A 19,441-nucleotide genomic window follows, 5' to 3' on the forward strand; every position below is an offset into this window, starting at 1 on the left:
GTAAAGTTCCTGGGCCTCCACAGAGCCCTAAGCCTTTTCTTATATACCTCGCTCTTTTTTTTCTTTTATTTATTTATTTTTCTTTTAGTTTTCTCCTCTTCCAACTAACTCCCCCCCATCATCCATGTAATAGGATACAAGAAAATAGCAAAGCATGATCAAGAGATCATCCTCTATTAAAGATGATAATAACATGAAAAAAAAAACAAGAAATAAAAACAAAACACAAGGGATTATGTACATTGTGAACAAACAAGAAATTCACAGCAAGGGCAGACAGCCACCATTTCCCATTCGTGCCTCAAGGGTTGGACATGTGCAGGCAGGTCTGGTACTGCAAACTCTCCTGCATTCACACCTAAGGACTCTTGTTTCCTACTTAATAGAAGGAAGACCTGGAGGAACACGATTGGGAGAAGAAAACAAGGAAAGAGAAAAGAGGTAAAGACGACAGGAAACAAAGGTCCATATTGCCCTTCAGAAAGCAGACCCCTTTCGGGATATTAGGAAGGAATAAATATGAGGAATTTTTGTGGAAGCTTAAAGATTTATTTAGCTTGACATTTCAATAGAAATTGAGACCAAAAAATATTTAACTAAATAATATGTTGCTTAATTTTTCCTGCTGTAAACTATATATGTAATAAAAGTAAGACAAATGAAACTATGGGAATAGAAACCTAACCCTCAATTCAAATGAGCACAGTGACTACAAAACATGCTAGAAAGTGACTTATCAATGAAATCTAAACTAGAGTTCATCAATATGTCAGATCATGGTATTGTTTTTTTTCTTCAGTTGATCATATTCCATGTTTTCACTATATCTGAAACACAGCAAATCAAATGTTATAAAAATGCAAAGGTGACTAGTAACGGCAACTGATTTGCTTTTAGATTATTGAAACTTTTTTCAAAATTGCAATTAAAATAATAAAAACCTGTAAAATTAGAACAAAAGCTGTCACTATTTCAAAATATAACTTCAAGTCAATTTTCTCTCATTTAAAAAAAATTGGAGACTCAAATATAAAAACATAGTTTATTTTTTTAGACTTTGGTAGTTTATTTTTACAAAATAGCAAACAAAATTGGGTTCTTTATAGTATTTCAGAATATGTAATACATATCGAAATATATAGCACTTAATTACAAACACATAGCAAAATCAGCATCACTTAAACGGCAACCGTATTTTTCATATCACTGGGAATTCTCAAGAAATAAACCGTTTTTAGCTTGGCTATGTAAATAGTCTTTGATGCTTTATGTCAGACAGTATTTACAAAAGCAAGTCTAAAAACTACCACCACTATAAAAGTGATGAGCTTCAGGATACAATTTTGTTTCATGCCATAATGCAGACTTAAAATTATGGAAAGCCAAAGGGAATTAATCACTTCAGTGCAACTGCAGTAGGTGGAACTACTTAACTGTGATTTAAAGATGTACACTCAGAGTCCAAAAGAAATGCTTTTGAATCTTCAGTTGTTGGTTTCTTTATGATCCAACCATCGCTTAATCAGGTGAGATTATGCCCCCTGATTATCTAACTGTGATACAGTGAAGTTGCATAGGGACTGTCTTCTTCTCTGGGAAAAAAAAAAAAAAGAATACAGCATAAACCAGTGTTTAAAAATGTATTCAGGACTTCCAGTCAATATGGAGGCACAGGCAGATATGGCTTCCCTCCTCGTACAACAACATCAAAATTACAACTAAAATATAGAACAAACATCACTCAGAACCATCATAAATAGAGTTGAATGGAAGTCTGACAACTATGGAATTAAGGAAATCACATCCATCCAGACTGGTAGGAGGGGTGCAGATGCAGAACGGGCTGGTCACATCCACATGTGGTGGACAAAAATTTGGGAGGGATATCTTGAGAGCAAGGAGTCCCAGCCCCACATCAGGCCCCCCCGCCCAGGGTTCTATTATCAGGAAGATAAGTCCCCACAACTTCTGGCTGTGAAAATCAGTGGGGATCGAGTCAGTGGAAGAAACTTCTGGAGCCCCACGCAGTTCCTCTTAAAGAATACACACATGGACTCACCTACTCAGACTCACTCTGTCTGACCTCCAGCACCAGGGTAGCAGCTTGAAAGGCACCAGTGGCATACTGGGAGAAACTAAAGTCTCTGGCATCAAGGTGAGCAGAGGCCATTGTCCTTTTTCCAAACCCTCCCCCGACACAGCCAGCAAGTTGATGCCATATCTGAGACTCCATCAACCTGGCAAATGCTGTTTGACCTGCCTTGGAGTTCCCCAGAGACTCCACCCCACTCAACTTATGGGCCCATCCAAGCTGCTTTTACATATGAATGACTGGTCTTGGCTCATGCTTCACAACTTCATAAATCTTCTCAAAAAACAACAGCTGGCCTCAGTGAGCCCCCAGGCCCAGGACTAACAGCAGCCAGCCTAGATTCACAGCTTGGCTTTGCCTGGGAATCCCCAAGCTCAGCACAACTAGCAGTCACCTTGGATTGCTCTATAGCTCAGGCAGGGTGGCCCTGGGCAAAACATAGGTTGTGGCAGAACTTGGCCTGCACTACCCAGGAAACCTCAGGGTCAACACACCCAGTGGACAGCTACAGACCACTGTCAGAGCACCACCACCCTGCTCCTGCACAGCTGATCCTCCATGTAGGGTGGAGGTTCGTGGTCTGTGGACCCAGCCAGTCCTTGCAGCTGACTGGCCTGGGTAAATCATTCGCATTGATCTGCCAACAGCAACCAAGGCTCAACTACAAGAGGAGGGTGTACTCAGTGCACATGGAGTGTGCACCTCAAGTACCCAGCTTGGGTGATAGGGGAAGCTGTGCCACTGGACCCTACAGGACAACTAGTACATTAGGCTATGCTACCAAGACAGAGTCAAAGCCCCTCTACCTAGTACACAGAAACAAACACAGGGAGGCTCCCAAAATGAGGAGACAAAGAAACGTGGCCCAAATGAAAGAACAGATCAATACTCCAGAAAAGGAGCTAAACAAAATAGAGATAAGCAATCTGTCAGATGCAGAGTTAAAAACACTGGTTATAAGGATGCTCAAGGAACTTAGTGAGGACCTCAATAGCATAAAAAAATCTAGCCAGAAACAAAGGATATGCTAATTGAAGTAAAGAACAATTGATAGGGAAACAACAGTAGAATAGATGGAGCTGATAGCCAAATCAATGATTTGGAACACAAGGAAGCAAAAAACAACCTATCAGAACAAGAAGAGAAAAAGGATCCAAAAAAATGAGGATAGTAAAAGCAGCCTCTGGGACAACTTAATGAATCCAACAATCACACCATAGGGGTGCCAGAAGGAGAAGAGAACGCATAAGAAATTGGAAATCTATTTGAAAAAAATAATGAAAGAAAACTTCCCTAATATGGTGAGTGAAATAGACATACAAGCCCAGGAAGCACAGAGAGTCCCAATTAAGATGGATGCAAAGAGGCTCACTCCAAGATACATCATAATTAAAATGCCAAATGTTAAAGATAAAGAGAGAATCTTAAAAGCAGCAAGAGAAAAGAAGTTAAGTTATCTACTGGGGAGTTCCCATAAGACCACCAGCTGATTTCTCAAAAGAAATTTTGCAAGAGAAGGGATTGAGAAGAAATACTCAAAGTTATGAAAAGCAGGGACCTACAGCCAAGACTGCTCTACCCAGCAAAGCTATCATTTAGAATTGAAGGGCACATAATGAGCTTCCCAGACAAGAAAAAACTAAGGGAGTTTATCATCACCAAACCATTATTATGTGAAATGTTAAAGGAACTTATTGAAGAAAAAGATTAAAGTATGAACAATAAAATGGCACTAAATATTCATCAACAATTGAAACTAAAAAACAAAGTAAGCAAACAAGAACAGAGACAGAATCATAGATACAGAGAGCATTTCAATGGTTGCCAGATGGGAGGGGGCTGTGGGGAAATGGGTGAAAAGGTGAAGGAATTAAGAAGTACAAATAGGTAGTTACAGAATAGCCATGGGGATGTAAAGTACAGTATAGGAAATGGAGTAGTCAAAAACTTATGTGCATGACCCATGGGCACGAACAATGGTGGGGGTTTGCCTGAGGAATTAGGGCATATGGGTGGAAGGGGGCACATGGGGAAAAAGCAGGACAACTGTAATGCCATAATCAATAAAATAATTTTTAAAAATCTGTATTCAGAAAACTAATACACTCTGGCCAATGTGGCTCAGTGGACTGAGTGCTGGCCTGCAAGCCAAAGGGTCACAGGTTCGATTCCCAGTCAGGGCACATGCCCAGGTTGCAGGCCAGGTTGTCAGTAGTGAGGCGCATGAAAGGCAACCACCCATCGATGTTTTTCTCCCTCTTTTTCTCCCACCCTTCCCCCTTCTAAAAATAAATAAATAAATAAAATCTTTAAAAAAAAAAAAGAAAATTAACAACTACACTTATCATACAACTTAATATCCACTTGCCAAAGAAGTGCCGGTGTCTATCAACTTATTGTGCGTGCCTTGAACGTTTTATGACACGCAAGTACGCAATGAGGTGTACCTTACTGACTGCATTTTTTGATTTCTCAGTTATTGTAAGAAAGGATGGCACTTGCTATATGTTTATATTTATTTATATATGAAATTTAAATCAAGATTTAAGTATTCTTTTTATACATTTATATTTTTAATATTTCATCTCTTAAAAGGATTTGAGATGCCTACAAGAAAGGGGATACACGTAAGATGAATAAATAGAAATTAAAAATCAGGATGAAAGAGAAGGACACAAATAGATTAACGATATGAAATCATACAGTGGTTGAATTAAGCACCAGTTTTAGTTGCAATCTTTCTGGTAGTCAGGGCAAAAAAGGAAACACGGTCGGTTGAGCCATTCTTGAAATCATAACGGAAGAAGGAAACCAATATTCTAGGAGAAAGAAAGGTTTGCCCTAGTACCAAATTAAAGAACAAAGGAAAAAACTCCATGAGATCTCATGTAAAAATCATCTGGGAACAAAAATTGCACAATGGCTTTGACAAATTTTATAAGGGTCAGTATTTTACAAAGTATTCTCTAGGGCACCGCTTCCTTGGAGGGTGTCAACTAGATGTCTCTACCTGGCTGCTGTCCAGAATCGCTAGCTGGACGAGTTATGCTATTAAAGCAAAGAAGCAAACTTTTCATAATAAACCACAATGACAAGGCATTGCAACAGATAAAGTCTTACACAGAATGCAGTGGCTCTGTTTATATCTCATATATTAAAAATGCCTTTCTGGAATTAAAATATAGTTATTCAAAGCAAAAAAAGAAAAGAAAATTTGATCAAGTAAAAATATCTTAAGAGCATATTATTCAGCTCCTGACACTTTACCAGAGTATTTTTACCTGCTTTCTTCTTTTAGTTTCTTGGCTGCCTGTGTTGATAACTTAATCTGCAAGTCTAGTCTCTGCAGGAAATCTCTGGCTGACACTTCCTCAGGCGTCACAGGCTGAACATCAGGTGCTTGAGGACTGGGAGGGGACGGGGCTTCTGCAGCCGCTACCAGCCCTTCTTCATGAGAAAAACGGCTGTCCACAGTTTCATTTTCGGGAGAATCAATTGAGTTAAGTCCATTAAACGACAAAGGCTTCTCCGAGATAACTGGGATGTTCAAAGTCTTCTTCAGAAATATACAGTCATTGGTAAAGAGTTTATTTGCCCTTTTAATCTGCTCCATCTAAAATATAAAAAAGGAAACAGAGAGTTACGAATAAATAAAAGCGGAAGTAGGGCTCATTACACACCACACAGGTAAAAATACGGGTAATGTATGCAAATGTATGCAATGCTCTCTCTGGATCTGAGATTTTTAATTTGGGTGTTGTCATCTCCTAAGATACCCCCAAGTTATTTCAAGAAATTCTGTCTCTTAATTTTAAAACAGGAAAGACTAATTTCCCCCACTATAGTAACTGCACTGCAAGAGAGCTTTTACCGAGCAGCCTTAAATATCCAAATTTAAAACAATACGGAATTTTTAGCATTTGTGTAATAAATTCCACTCCTATTTTAAAATTTCTACTATCTGATTTTTTTTAATTTGCTAGTGCTGTTATTTTACTTATGGGGTATTTCCTGTGTCTCCTGAATTATATGTGGCAAGCACAATGGACGCAGGCAGTGGTACAGGGACAAGCACCACTAGAATTTGGAAGGACGGTGTAGGCTGGGGCTGCGGTCATTAAAAAAGGCCTCACAGAGAAGGTAGGGTTCTGATTTTGATTCTTCTACCTTTAAATGGACCTTGAAGAATGTTTAGAAGTGGGACAGTTAAGGAAAGGAGGTGGGGAGCACTTTCCATAGTATCTCATTTTTTCTACTTAATGGAGTAGGTACTTGAAGAGGTGCTTGCACTTTACAAGTAAAAGAAACCACAGTCATAGAGGTTGTGTCCCACGGAGTCATAATACAAATGGCAGATGGAGAAGCTGGAGTTTAACACGGGTTTCTACAACCTCAAACTCTCTCATGGCCTTTGGATGACTCCTCCAGTCACAGAAATGGGGATAGGAGTCGGGGATGAAGGCGGAATGGACTTTACATACATTATTTAACCTCATTTAACCTTCACAACAGGTCTGCAATCTAGATATTAGCATCTCCTTTTCACAAATGAAGCTGAGTCAAAAGAGTTAAGTGGCGTGCCTCAGTCCACAATGCTGGTAAGTGCACCTAGGACTCAAACTGTGCTGGTACTAAGTGTGTGGAGAAGTGCCTACTCTGTTTTTTTTAACTTTATTTTTGTTGTTGAGACTATTACAGATGTCCCCATTTTCACCCCCTGTGCCCACCTCCACCCAGCCCCTGCCCCCCTTCCCTCTGGCCGTCAGCACACTGCTGTCTGTGTCTGTGGGTCACGCAGATGTGTTCTTTGGCTAATCCCTTCCCCTTCTTTCATCCAGCGCCACGGCCCCCTCTCTGCCCCGACAGACAGCTGTCAGTCTGTTGCATGTATCCATGCTCTGTTTTTATTTGTTTGTCAGTTTATTTTGTCCATTAGATAAAATACATACATAAGTGAGATCATATGGTATTTATCTTTCTCTGACTGGCTTATTTTGAAGTGCCTACTCTTACGTCCATCGCACCATATTATAAGGTATCTGCAGACTTCTCCACCCAACTAGCCAGGACTCGCACCATGCTAGGCTCTCTGCACTCACTGTAACATCTAATTTTTACCATGACTTTTTCTCACGAGGTACGTACTGAGCCAGTTTGGGAATCTGACAAACTTGGTTTCAGATTCCGGCTCTACCAAGACTGTATGAACATGAGCTCTCAGTTAGTTTTCTCACTGAGCCTGTTTCTTCCTGTGTAAAACAGGCATCTATTCTCAACAGGGTTGTCAGAAGGATTAAATGAGAGTTTATACACATAGGTGCAGAGAGGAGATAGACAGATGATAGGTGATAGATAGATGATAGATAGATAGATGATAGATAGATGATAGATGATAGAGAGATAGAGAGATAGAGAATAGAGATAGAGACTACTTAGCAGAGTACCTGGCAGTATATGGTACTTCCCTCCATTTCTAATGTAGAAATAAAGGCGCAAAGAGATAACTGACTGGACAAAGTACATATGGTTCTTTAAACACATGAGCCGGGATTTCCATCTGACTCAAAGGCCCATAATACACCAGGACAAAAGTTCATGACTAATGGGAACAAATTACGGAGATCCTTTAATGCCAAACTGATTGAGTGAAAAAAAATCGGTTTCTACTTCAAAGAGCCTGAAAAAACATTAGTTAAACAAATGCATTCTGTTCCTCCTACTTTCCTACTGTAAGTTGAATCCACACAAATAATACATTCAAAGCCTTCTTGTAAAGACATTACATTACAGTATCCTTTGTGTAGGGTGGGTGGCCTTTAGTGTTCTTGTTTTTAGTTAAAGGAGAGAAGGCAAAGGTGAGAAAGAGGGAACATGAATAGGCCAGTGCATTTTAGAGATAACATTAAAATCTAAAAACCCTAAGTATCTCTGGTCTAGTTTAGGCGCAGATGTAAAGAGCTGGATAACTTGAATACTTTATCCACAGCAGATTCAGGTACAGTCTAACCTGTCTTTAGTGTCCCTTGTATCTACCACCTAGCACCAACCTCTCCACCTCTCTTAGCCCATGGGCTTCCACTGACACGGAGCTCTCCCCTGGCTCCAGGGTGAGCCTGTGACTCACTCCAGTCCTTTGGTGTGTCACAGTGCCCTGGCTTTCATGAGAGGTCACAGTCCCATCTCAGAACAATTCAGGGCCACTGGGTCTGGGAGGGTAAAGTTCCTCTGTTTTTCCTTCTGGAAGGAGATGGGCCTGGAATTGCTAGCAACCCTCCTTCCTACCTCCTGGACCCTGACAAGGAGGCCATCTTGGAGGACAGCAGTCAGACCTGCATCAAAGCTTGCAGCTAGGATACCCTGGGACCTTTCATTTCCATTCGCCAATAAATGCCATTTTGTTTGGTTTTTTGCTTCGGCCAGTTTGAGTTAGGTTTTCTGCCACTTGTGAATGAAACAGCCCTCACTGACACAGTGCCCTCTGAAACGCTTATCGGCAGGGGCCTCCAATTGCTAATCGTCATTGTTTTCTGGGAATAATAACGGAGGACAGATCATCAGGATCTGACTGCTGAGGCAGGGCTTGGGATCCGTAAACTAAACTCCTTCAAGATGAGAGCTGTTACTTGTATAGCCCACAATCTAACAAAGATTGTATACATACTAAGTGCCTAGGATGGTTGGATGGTTTGATAGGTGGATAGATGGATGGATGGAGTAAGTCAGAGGGACAGGCATGGACGATAAACCCAGAGAAGTAACCAGAAATGGATAGTAAGTTGTGTTGTGTGGGTTATTCTCTAAGCCCACCCTGATCTCCCGATCCATCTCCCACTCTTCTTGAGCCTGTTCTGAACCCCAGGAGGCTGGAATCTTATCTGTACTACCCAAGCCCCCTTGTCCTTGGAATTCCTGTTGGTGTTCCAAAGGAAGACTTGAATACTTCAGAATACTTGAATACCAGAACCACCACACCCTGACTCCAGCCCTGCATCCCTCTATGACAAAATTCCTGCCAGGCAGCCCCCTGTGGGCTATACTGCTCCTTCCCCTGGCCTTAAGGCCTGGGGGTAATATCACCCTGATGATGTCAGTCTCAGGTGCTTCACCATCCCCTGTTGGGTCCCTTAGTTGTGCTCATACTTCTGTAAATGCCCTTTTATTAAACTCTCCTTGGCCACACCTTCTGAGTCCACTATCTACATCATGCCAGGATCCTGACTGATATATACATCTATCAATCACAGCCAGGTGGGGGGGCCAATGACAGGGAGCAGGAGAGAAGGTGACCGTAGGAGGCTGGTGTAGTCAGGGAGTCCACAGGGATTAAAGGGCAGGGCTCCCCTGGCTCTTGTTATGCTGATGTATAGTTGATTCACAAATAGAACTGCCTCTTTAACTAGCCCGTGAGCTTCCTTACATTGGGGCCGGAACTGGCACCTTCTCGGTGTTGTCCGTGAGCATTTAAGGTACATGTTGACCTTTATAGCCACACTCTAAGATGATACACATGAGATACCAACATCAAGGACACCAGAGATACCAAGACATAGTGAGCATCAAGGTGGAAACCAGTCTAAGGATGGGCAGTTTTGAGTAGGAAGGTGAAATGGTAAATGAGCCTAATATAAGGTAGTAGTTAGAATGTGGCTTTGGGGCCACGTTTTCTGGGCTTAAACGATGGATTTGCCACTTTAAGCATTCTCTATACCTGTTTTCCTCTCTGTAAACTCGGGCTAAGAAATGTGCCTTACACACAATATGATCCTTATGAGGGTTAAGTAATTTGACTCGTGAAAAGCATTTAGACCAATGCATGCATTGGACATGCACTGGACTAAAAATGTAAAACACTGTTTAGAATTAACATCACTGTTACAGTATCTGCACCGATCAGTCTTCCTCCTACTGATGCCATTGTCCCCCCTTCCTTTCTCATAAATACCCATGGCCTTCTTCTCCTAATCAGGCTTCTTTTTGAATTAACATTTCCCAAATAGTTATTCTTATTGATCTCAATAAATGCATGTCGCCTCTCTTGAAAGGTCTTTTGTTTTTAGGTGAACACTCTCCATTCCTCAAGAAAGACACACCCTTCCGAAGACATTTCAGGATAAACAACTAACACTTACATAGCACTGTGTGGCTTGCAGAATATTTTCATATATATACACAATGCTCATTTGATTATCATTTTTCAGAAAAGAGACTCAAATATTCTAGAGTTGTCTCCAGATCATTTTCCAGCAAGTGCCGGATCAACCACCCCACTGTCTCCTGTTAAGTTTCAGATTTTGGTGGTAATCAGACTCCTCCACTGCCACGTGCTAAGGGGAAAAGGATTTAATTCTTCTCCAAGCTATCTCAGAAGGATATATGACACTCCATTTATAGGAAATATCCAGAAAAGACATATCTATAGGTTAGGAAGTAGATTTGTGGTTGCCTAGGGCTGGAGAAGGGAACAGGGAGTAAGGGCAATGGGCCCAGGGATCTTTTCAGGGTGATGGAACTGTTCTAAAATTGGATTCTGGTGGTGGTTGTACAACTCTGTAAATTTACTAAAAGTCCTTGAATTGCACACTTGAGATGGGTGGATTCTGTGCTATGTAAATTATTTCTCAATAAAGCTGTTTTTTAAAAAAGAACACATGAGAATCTATTAAACCCCGCCAAATACTGAAGACGATTCTACCATACCTCTCACTACAAGGGGCACTATTTATTTATGGTTCTCTTCCCTTTGACCAGCAAGGGTCAACAATTTCCAGCAGCAGCAGGGGCTACAGTTATAAACATGAATGATTTACTACACTTACATTTCTAACTCCCAACACTGCTTCCCCTAAAGTGACAATCATTTCACCTTTTCTCAGCAAAGTGACTTCTGTTAGGGGAAGCGTCAAGAAGTGCCTGGGCTTGGCAACTCACTGGAAGAGAAAGAGAAGACCCTGGTAATAAAACAGGAAGTGACTACGGGCACTGGAGGCAATGTGGCCTCTGGAGAGGGGAGAGGACGGGCAAGTCGACAGGGGAAAGCAAAGAGATGAAAAATATTTATGCAAATAATAGGTCCCCTCGCTGCCTCCTAACCACTTTCAGTTTCTGTTCTGAACACTGTTACAGGGTTTCCAAACAAAGAGTTCACAGTGGCTGCCTGAAACTTGTTACTTTCCTCCAGAGGCTTACATCCAACTAAGGAGAGTAACATCACTGCAAAAGCCATAGCAAAACCTAGCAAACTAGGTTAGGAGAAGGGTCTTAATGACTCAATGCAGATAGGCACAGCCAGGGAAATTCCGGCCCAAACAAGCTCATGTCTGAGATTTGAACTTTACTCAATAGTTTCTCAACTCTGCCCAAAGAGTTTCTGTTTCCCAGAAACATTTTCTAAAATGCCTCTTACTCTGGTAAAGACATTCAAATCTAAATCTATGTTTAATTCAATATAAAGACCCAATGCTGGGGGCGGGGGAAGAAAGAAGCACCGAGTACCAGCTGCAGCAGTAGTTTTCTATCTGCAGGTTAGAGAGCCAGCCTCAAATCCAGCTTTGCAGTTCAAGGCAAGCAGAATGCATCCCCTCATTCAACCTGGACCCTGGGCCTCATCTTTAGGGGTCTGCTCAACTCCAGGGCCCAGTGACTTCAGACCAGTCAGGCTTTCCTGTGGATTAAATCCACACATATGTGGAGGGCCCACCATGTCCAGACTCAGGCTAGACACAGAATATACAGAGATAAATCACGAGCAACCTGGCTCTCATGCTGCTGTAGGCTGGTGAAAAGCAGTGGCTGATAAACTCACTGTGAATAAAAAGAGGACACATGTATTATCTTGTAGCCCCAGCATCTAGCACAGGCCCTCAAACAAACCAGCCTCAATAAGCTAAGTCAAAAAAAAAATGAATGTCAGTTGTTAACAACTATAAATGACTTTAGAAGAGTTGGTGGGAAGAGTCATTAAGATATTTTCTAAGTCACTGGCAGAAGAACTGGAGTCCTGGCCAGGTCCGCAATTTTCTTTCATATACAGAAGCTTCCAGAATCCCTTGGCCCATCTCTAGGGCAGAGACACTCAAACAAAACAGTAAACAAATAAGCAGAAAATGTATAGCATATCGACAAATTACCCAGAATCCAACCACTTCACCACTTCCTTCTCTACTGCTTTGGTCCAAACTACTATCCCCTCACCTACATTATTGCAAAGCCTCCGTTCTATCTGCCTTGGCACCCATCCCCACCTCCACTACTCTCATCCCACACCAGCCTATTCTCAAGCAGCTGCCAGACTGGTCTTTTTTTTTTAATTATTGAGTTTAGAGAGAGAAACATTGACTCGTTGTTCCACTTACTTATGCATTCATTGGCTGATTCTTGTATGTACCCTCATCGAGGATCAAACCCGCATCTTCAGTGTATTGGGACAATGCTCTAACCAACTGAGCTACACAGCCAGGACCAGAGTGATCCTTTTAATGCACAGCTTAGATCAAGTCACTCTTCTGCTCAAACTCCTCCAGTGCTTCCCAACTCATTAAGAGAAAAAGCCAATTCTTACAATGGCCTTTAAGGCCCTAAGTTATCTGGTCCAAGTACACCCTGTTGCATTCTAAGCACCAGCCATACTATACCTGGAACTTGTCAGTTAGGTTCCCACCTCAGGGCCTTTGCACCACTTGCTGTTCCTTCTGCCTGGAATATTCTTCACAGATATCTGCATGGCTTCTTCCCTCACCTCCTTCTCAGTGAGGGCTCCCATGGCCATACTATTTTAAATTGCAGCCACCTCCACCAGCCCTCCCTATCTCCTTTCCCTGCTTCATTTTTTTCATTTTGCTTATCAATACCTGACATATAACATATTTTGTTTACTGACTGTCTCCACGGACTAAAATATAAGCTCCATGATGGCATGGATTTTTATTCATTCACTAATGTATCACCAAAAAGATAGAAGCTAGAAAAAAAGAAAAAAGAAAAATTAGATGAATGATAAATATTGTTAGGAAAACAAGGCAGGAAAGGGGAAAAGGGTTGCAACTTGACACAGAGTAGTCAGGAAGGTCTCATGGAGGGCAGTTAAGCAAAGACCCGAAGGCAATGAGGGAGCAAGTTGCACAGCCAACATCAGCTACATGATTTGTAGGGCCCAGTGAAAAGAGCAAATATGGGGCCCTTGTTCACAAATTATTAAAAACTTCCAGGTGGCAACAGCAGAGCATTAAACCAAGTGCAGGGCTCTTATAAACATGGGGCCCTATGTGACTGCGCAGTCGCACACCCATGAACAGGGCCTGCATGCAGCTCTCAGGAAAAGTGTGTTCCAGACAGATGGAACAGCAAGTGCGAAGGCCCTCCAAGAAGGGACAGTGCTTTGGGAACTAGCAAAAAGGCCATGTATAAAGACATAAAGATTCCTGAGTCCCTTTTCCGAATATTCTGATCCAGTAGGTTCAAGGTCAGCCAGAATCTTTTCTTTTTAGTCTGTCCCAGGGCATTCTCCTATCCAGGCAAGTTTGAGGAACACATCTATTTCCACATCTTGGGACGCACACTGCTGCTAGTCATTGAGTTCCACTTCAGATAACCAGTTTCCAAGCTGTTCTCCTGCTAACCCAGGACTAGCAACCAGCTCTCCATCTTCGCTTCTTGTCAGAGTCTTTGTTCTGGGAAACTCCTTACACCTAAAATACTACTGGCTTTCATCAGTGTCCCCCACTGAGGGCCTGAGATCCTGTCTAGACTCCCAGCTGGTGGCCGGGGACCTGTCACCCACAGACAGGCTTCCCTGAGAGTTCCTGCTCTGCTAAGTAAGCCTGTAGAGATATACTCTGCCCTTGCCAGACATGGGATGTTCGAGTCAAATGTTTGCCTGGATTCACTCTTAATTTCCAGGTGCACCACGTTAGGTCTCTAAGTCTCCAACGTCTCATTACATTCTCCTTTAAACAATAGTTTAAATATATTGATGATCTTGGCAGTCGATATTAGAAACTTACTCAAATTCTTTCTGCTCAGTTAGGGAAAAAGGAAAGCCTTTCTGCCTTTATAGCTTCTACCTAAAAATCTCAATTTACAATGAGTAAATCCAGTTAATAGGTGCAGATATTAATTAAAGCAAGAACATCACTTCACTGTTACATATTATTACTTTCATTAGTTCTACATAATCGGTGGAAAAGTTTCTAAAAATTTCATCAGTTGAAATTTCATCAACTCTATAGGCCCTTAACTATAAAACTGAAATTTATGGTTCAGGGCCCAAAGTAAATAATATATATGTAATAAGCCAGTGGTTCTCAACCAAGAGTGAGTTTCTTCCCAGGGAACATTTGGGAATGTCTGGCTGGGGGTGGGGGTTCTACTGGCATCTATAGGTAGAGGTCGGAGATGCTGCTAAACATCCTACAGTGCACAGGACAACCCCCCCCCCCCAAAGAATCATCCAGTCCGTAATATCAATAGTGCTGCCGTGGAGAAACCCTGTAACAGGCTGTTCGTGACTATAGATTCTAGTTCATTATATTTCAGCTTAACATGTTAAAGTCAAGTCTTTATAAAACTAATGAAAAATGTGATTTACACTTTAACAGGAAGGGGTAATAAGGTTATGAGCAACGTTATCTATACAAGTGAAGAACAAGGGTTAGAAAGCATTTGATCTCAGGGGGAGACCTGCAGTGAACAGTTGTTTGGAAGCTCTAAGCAAGTCTAGTGAAACCATAGAGGGCAGTGGGCTGCAGAGACTGACGTGGGTAGAGAACACGGAAGTAGCACTTCTCTGGATGTCACGGATTCCTGGGTGCAGTCACCCTGGCCTAGGTGCTAAGACCCATAGAGACTAGACAGAAAAGACTTCCCTTCTTCAGTAAGAGACCTGATGTTAAGAGAGCTCTTGATAACAAGAGGATAAAAATATGGGTGGAAATCAGAAGTAATATCAAGAGAAAAGCAAATGTTTTATCACTGTGCAGATTCAAGCTGGCCTCAATGAATAAGCATACTTGGAAAATATCTTTACCTCTCATCTATCTCCTCACCTGTAAGAAGGAGATTAATTATACCTATCTCAAGGCTTATGAGGAAAATCAAATTAAATAAGAACAAGATGGAACAGGACAAATGTAATGCCTGGCACCTAGCAGGCATTCAGCAGAAGGTAGCTACTGTCACTTGCCAATTCTTTCCACTGGCTTTGACCCAAACCAGGCCCCATTAATGCACTTAACAGTTGTAGTTCTAAGCTCACATTTAGAAACTTCTAAGAGGGCAGAATGGGACAATCTATGGCTTGATAATGTCAGTACATGCCTGCTCCGCAAGATCTTTGCTCTCAAAATGTTTACATGACAGAAGGACCTGCTAGGTAAATACACCAGCTTGTATGTGCAAAATAGATTCCTCAGTCTCTGTTGTTTGGTCAAGGGCCAGAGTTTCACTTTGAGAGAGAGAGATATAGAGAAGATCACCTTTCTTCCCATAGCTGTCTAAGGTGCTTCAGGAAAGAACGTTGAAAACTGATACAAAACTCAAATGCAAAAAGGCCATCACATAGCTCAGAGTTAATTATAAGGAATTTTAATGAAACAATATGTTCCCTCAGGTTTCCATGCTCTTCCCAGAGGTGTAATGCAATATACCCAAGACAGACACACTTATAAATTTATAATAAACACAACTCTCCAGCTCACCCAGACCACAGTTCTTGGCTGCTGCTTAGCGACAGATGTCACATTCACAGCTGCCAGTGAGCCCAGGGGTGAAATTTCACTTCTAAATAAAGAAGCATAATCGATAGAACCAGGGCATCCTGCGGGAACAATTACCATTCCTGACTCATCACAGTGCTTGTTTACACAGAAAACAAAATCCTCTGCCCGAGTGCACAGGTCACTTTGGCTTTGAGTAAACATATACGTGGCGGCAAGAACGGACTGAAAATCGGGCGACCGCGGCTCCCGGTGATGCCAAAGCCCTGGTCCTCTTTGGCTTCCCTCACGCGACAGATCAGTCGGAGTCTGGGCAGGGCACCGGGAACTCGATGCACCCACCAGGGGAGGGAGCCCTGGCGGCCCGCCCCTCTGGCCTACAGGACCGGTTTGGGCGACCGTCGCCGTCGCCAGCGTCGCACGCGGAGCCAGCGCTGGGGGCCGAGCCTCCCGGAGACAAACGGCTGCCTCCGCGACCCCCACTACTCGCACGCCCCGCCCCAGACGTCCTCCACCTTCCTCCCCCGACCCTCCCCGCTCCCTCCCCCCACAGCCACCGCAGCCCGCGCGGCCCTCCCTGCTCACCGTGACTCCGTACTTGAGCGCGATGCCCTGCAGCGTGTCGCTCGCGCGAACCCGGTGCTCCACATGCCGCTCAAAGACGCCGGCGTTCACGCTGGCGGTGCTGCCGTACGAGCGGGTTTTGGTGCGGGCCAGGCTCAGCGACAGCTCGGCCTCCTCCGGCTCGGAGCTCGAGCGCGAGCGCGGCGGCGACGAGCGGGCCGGGGGCCGGGGCGCGCGGGGGCCGCCTTCCCGCAGGGTCAGCACGGGCGAGGAATCCGCCATGGGTCCTGCGGAGGCCGCCAGGTCGGGAAGCGGGCCAAGAGGGCGGTGCCTCCGCCTCTGCCGCCGCCGCCCCGCTTCCTCCTCACTGAGGCTGCGGACGGCTGTGCTGCGGGGGCGGCGGGCTGGAGGCGGCTGCGGGAAGCTGAAGGCCTTGCATGGCGGCACCCGCCCCCCCCCCACACCCCCCTGCGCGTCCCGCCTTCCCCGGGCGCATCTGCAAAGGGAAGGGCAAGACCAGCCTCCGCAGCGCCCGGCCGACTGCCGCGCTCCCCCGTGCCCACCGGGACGGGGAGGCCCAGTGCTGCGAAGAAAGAAACGGAGCTAAGACCGGCCTATCTTTAGGTGTCCTCGGCCCCAGGTGAACGCCGCACCAGGCCGACAGAGCCTGGTTGGAGCCCTGCCCTGACCACAGCAAAACACCAAAGCTTTTCTCTGTCCCCCCTTACTGATTCCCCAGCAGGCACCAGCCTTCTCAGACCTTCAAGTTCTCTCCGTGCTAAGGGTACTTCGCTCTCCCCGCTCGATTCCCTGGGTGCCTCTAAGTGTAGGTCACAGAAAACACGTATAACCTCTCCAGGCCCATCTGAACAGCCTGGATAGTCCAGTCCTTTCAACATTACACCAGGGGGATAGTGCTTCCAAGGCCTGGTGGGTGACCTCAAATTAACCTCCAATTGTTTGGGTTTCACCCTTCCCTGCACACCAGTACCAATGTCAGTCCTGGGCTGCCTTCAAAGTCTGACCAGCTACGGTCTAGTCTACTGGCTTACTGCTTAGAATTTACTATCTGCATCCATCTTTTTTTCCTTATTGATTTGGTTTCCTCTTTAATACCCTGAAATCATAACTCGCCAAAGTATTATCCTTAAATCTACCAAGGACCTCTTGTCTGTATTCTTCATCTTGAACACTCCGTACTCAACATTCTCGCATGTGATAAAGTATTCTACACAGGGTGGGTGTGCACTTACTAGAATCCAGTGCCCGGATTTCCGTTGTACTCTGGACAGCTCTCCAAAATGAGGTACCTGATAGGCAGATTAGGAGACCAGAAGTTTGATTCATTGGCTGAAGTTTCCGCATGCTTCTGTGTTGGACAGAGGCATAGGACCTAGAGCTCAGGAGACAAAGGATGGGAGAGGAGCAAGTGGTCCCCACATCATTCTCCCACTCAAAAATTCTTTAGTGGCTCCAAATGGACAATAGCATTAACATAACTCTCACTGGCATTCAAGCTATTCTCTCCATTTTTATTATCCATTCTATGGCCATTGCCAATCTACAACTCATCCTGTCTACTCCATATGCTTCTGCCAAACAGCCACGTGAATTTGCCCCTTTCTACTTTCATGCCTTGCACATGCTATACTCTCTATCTGCAATACTACTCTTCCAATATCTGTCTACATATTTTTATTTAAGGCTTATCCCAAATGATACAACCTCCATGAGATAGTTCCTGATTCTTACTCATCCCCTTCCCTCAAATGCCCAGTTGTTAATTGTTTTTCCATTGAACCCCAAGGTGGTATGTAACTCTTGCTTAGCATTTCATTTTGTTTTAAGTCAGGTGCTTGTCTGGTTGCCTCTATACATGCTTCTGGGAGATGAAACTAGATCTACTCATCTTTTTAGCTCGCAGTACCTAGCTCAGAGGCTTGAATAAAGCATCAAAAGTGGTTGAACTGAGGTGTAGTAAAAAGACCATGAAAACTACATTAGCTTAATTAGCAAGAATCTTCCATGCATGAACTCTTGGGTGGTACCCAGTGTGCCCATCCCAGGGCCCAAGAAAACCCGAGTTTCAATATATAGACAAGATCAGGTAATACTTCAGGAGAATAGAAGAAATTGCCCTCAAAGAGCTTACAATCTAGTAGTGAGAGAGCACATAATGTGTCTTCCAGTAAGGAAAAGTTTACTGAAGAGCCTGGGAATTTTTATTTAAATATTAGTAAACTTGTTTAATGATATGTTATTAGGTGTTCTTTGGAAAGGGTTCCATGATGAATTAATTGGGTAATGTCCAACAGTGGGGCAAAGGTGTAAATGGCCACTGTCGTGAGAAGGTATTTTCAGACTGCAGAACGATACATACAACTCCACAAAACATAACAGAATTTATTATAATTTACTTACAGGAATGTAGGGTCAGAGCAGACAGGTGACCCAGCAGTTCTGCACAAATTATTCTCCACTACCAGATCCCTATTACAGTACTTTTTTATAATGTAACTCAAGTACAGATGACTGACGAGACAAAAGGACAAAGGATGCAGTATGAGCCTGGGGCCATATCTCCTGGTGGCCTTATGGTAGATGAGGGTTTATTATCGGTTCTATCACCAGCTTGATAATGATCTGGGTTGTTATTCCATTCTGGCCATTACTAACAAAAATACTTATGACTACATCGTATAGAACACAGGTAACCATTAACTAGACACCGGTATGCTTACAAAGGACAGTAGGGGTAGTTAAAGGTAACAGCGTGATGCATGATGCAAAGACAGAGTTGGCTTTTGTTCACAACCACATCTATGCAGGGAACTATTGCAAGCTTTATTTCCCTTTTGGAGACTCACAATGCATATGAGAATACAGAAGGTTCTAGAAGTCCTGCAGTAAAGTAAACTACTGCATGTTGCTTGACACCATAATCCCCAAACTCGTTTGACCATGGAACCCCTTTTTTTACTCAGAATTTTTTAGGAGAACAGGGCAGAAGTTGTGACAGACCTAAATAAGGGACCAGGAAGATGACTTTGAAAAGTCAGAGATTACCAAAAGACAG

At 43.4% G+C, this 19,441-nt stretch overlaps 1 protein-coding gene across 2 annotated transcripts; it reads right to left on the minus strand.

Moving 5' to 3' along the window:
* Window positions 1-506: 506 nt before the first annotated feature.
* LYSMD2 (LysM domain containing 2) lies at window positions 507-16,808 on the minus strand. 2 transcript variants are annotated; one of them, XM_053929133.1, is made up of 3 exons: window positions 16,387-16,808; window positions 5,374-5,705; window positions 507-1,587 (listed from the first exon to the last, which is right to left on the minus strand). In XM_053929133.1, exons 1-3 carry the CDS (start codon window positions 16,645-16,647, stop codon window positions 1,533-1,535), a joined length of 648 nt encoding a protein of 215 aa, XP_053785108.1. In that variant the 5' UTR covers window positions 16,648-16,808; the 3' UTR covers window positions 507-1,532. The 2 variants fall into 2 exon arrangements, with proteins under 2 accessions (XP_053785108.1, XP_024423061.2); XM_024567293.4 differs by having other exon boundaries at window positions 511-1,592; window positions 16,387-16,807.
* Between the last annotated feature and the right edge of the window lie 2,633 nt (window positions 16,809-19,441).

This window comes from Desmodus rotundus, chromosome 7 (genome assembly GCF_022682495.2).
Source record: "Desmodus rotundus isolate HL8 chromosome 7, HLdesRot8A.1, whole genome shotgun sequence".
Lineage (NCBI taxonomy): Eukaryota > Metazoa > Chordata > Mammalia > Chiroptera > Phyllostomidae > Desmodus > Desmodus rotundus.

Coding starts and splice junctions, on each gene's coding strand:
- LYSMD2 (XM_053929133.1), bottom strand. CDS start 16,647: ATGGCGGATTCCTCGCCCGTGCTGACCCTGCGGGAAGGCGGCCCCCGC. Junction 5,706..16,386: donor CGCTCAAGTACGGAGTCACG/GTGAGCAGGGAG, acceptor TTTATATTTTAG/ATGGAGCAGATTAAAAGGGC. Junction 1,588..5,373: donor AAACTAAAAGAAGAAAGCAG/GTAAAAATACTC, acceptor TTCCCAGAGAAG/AAGACAGTCCCTATGCAACT.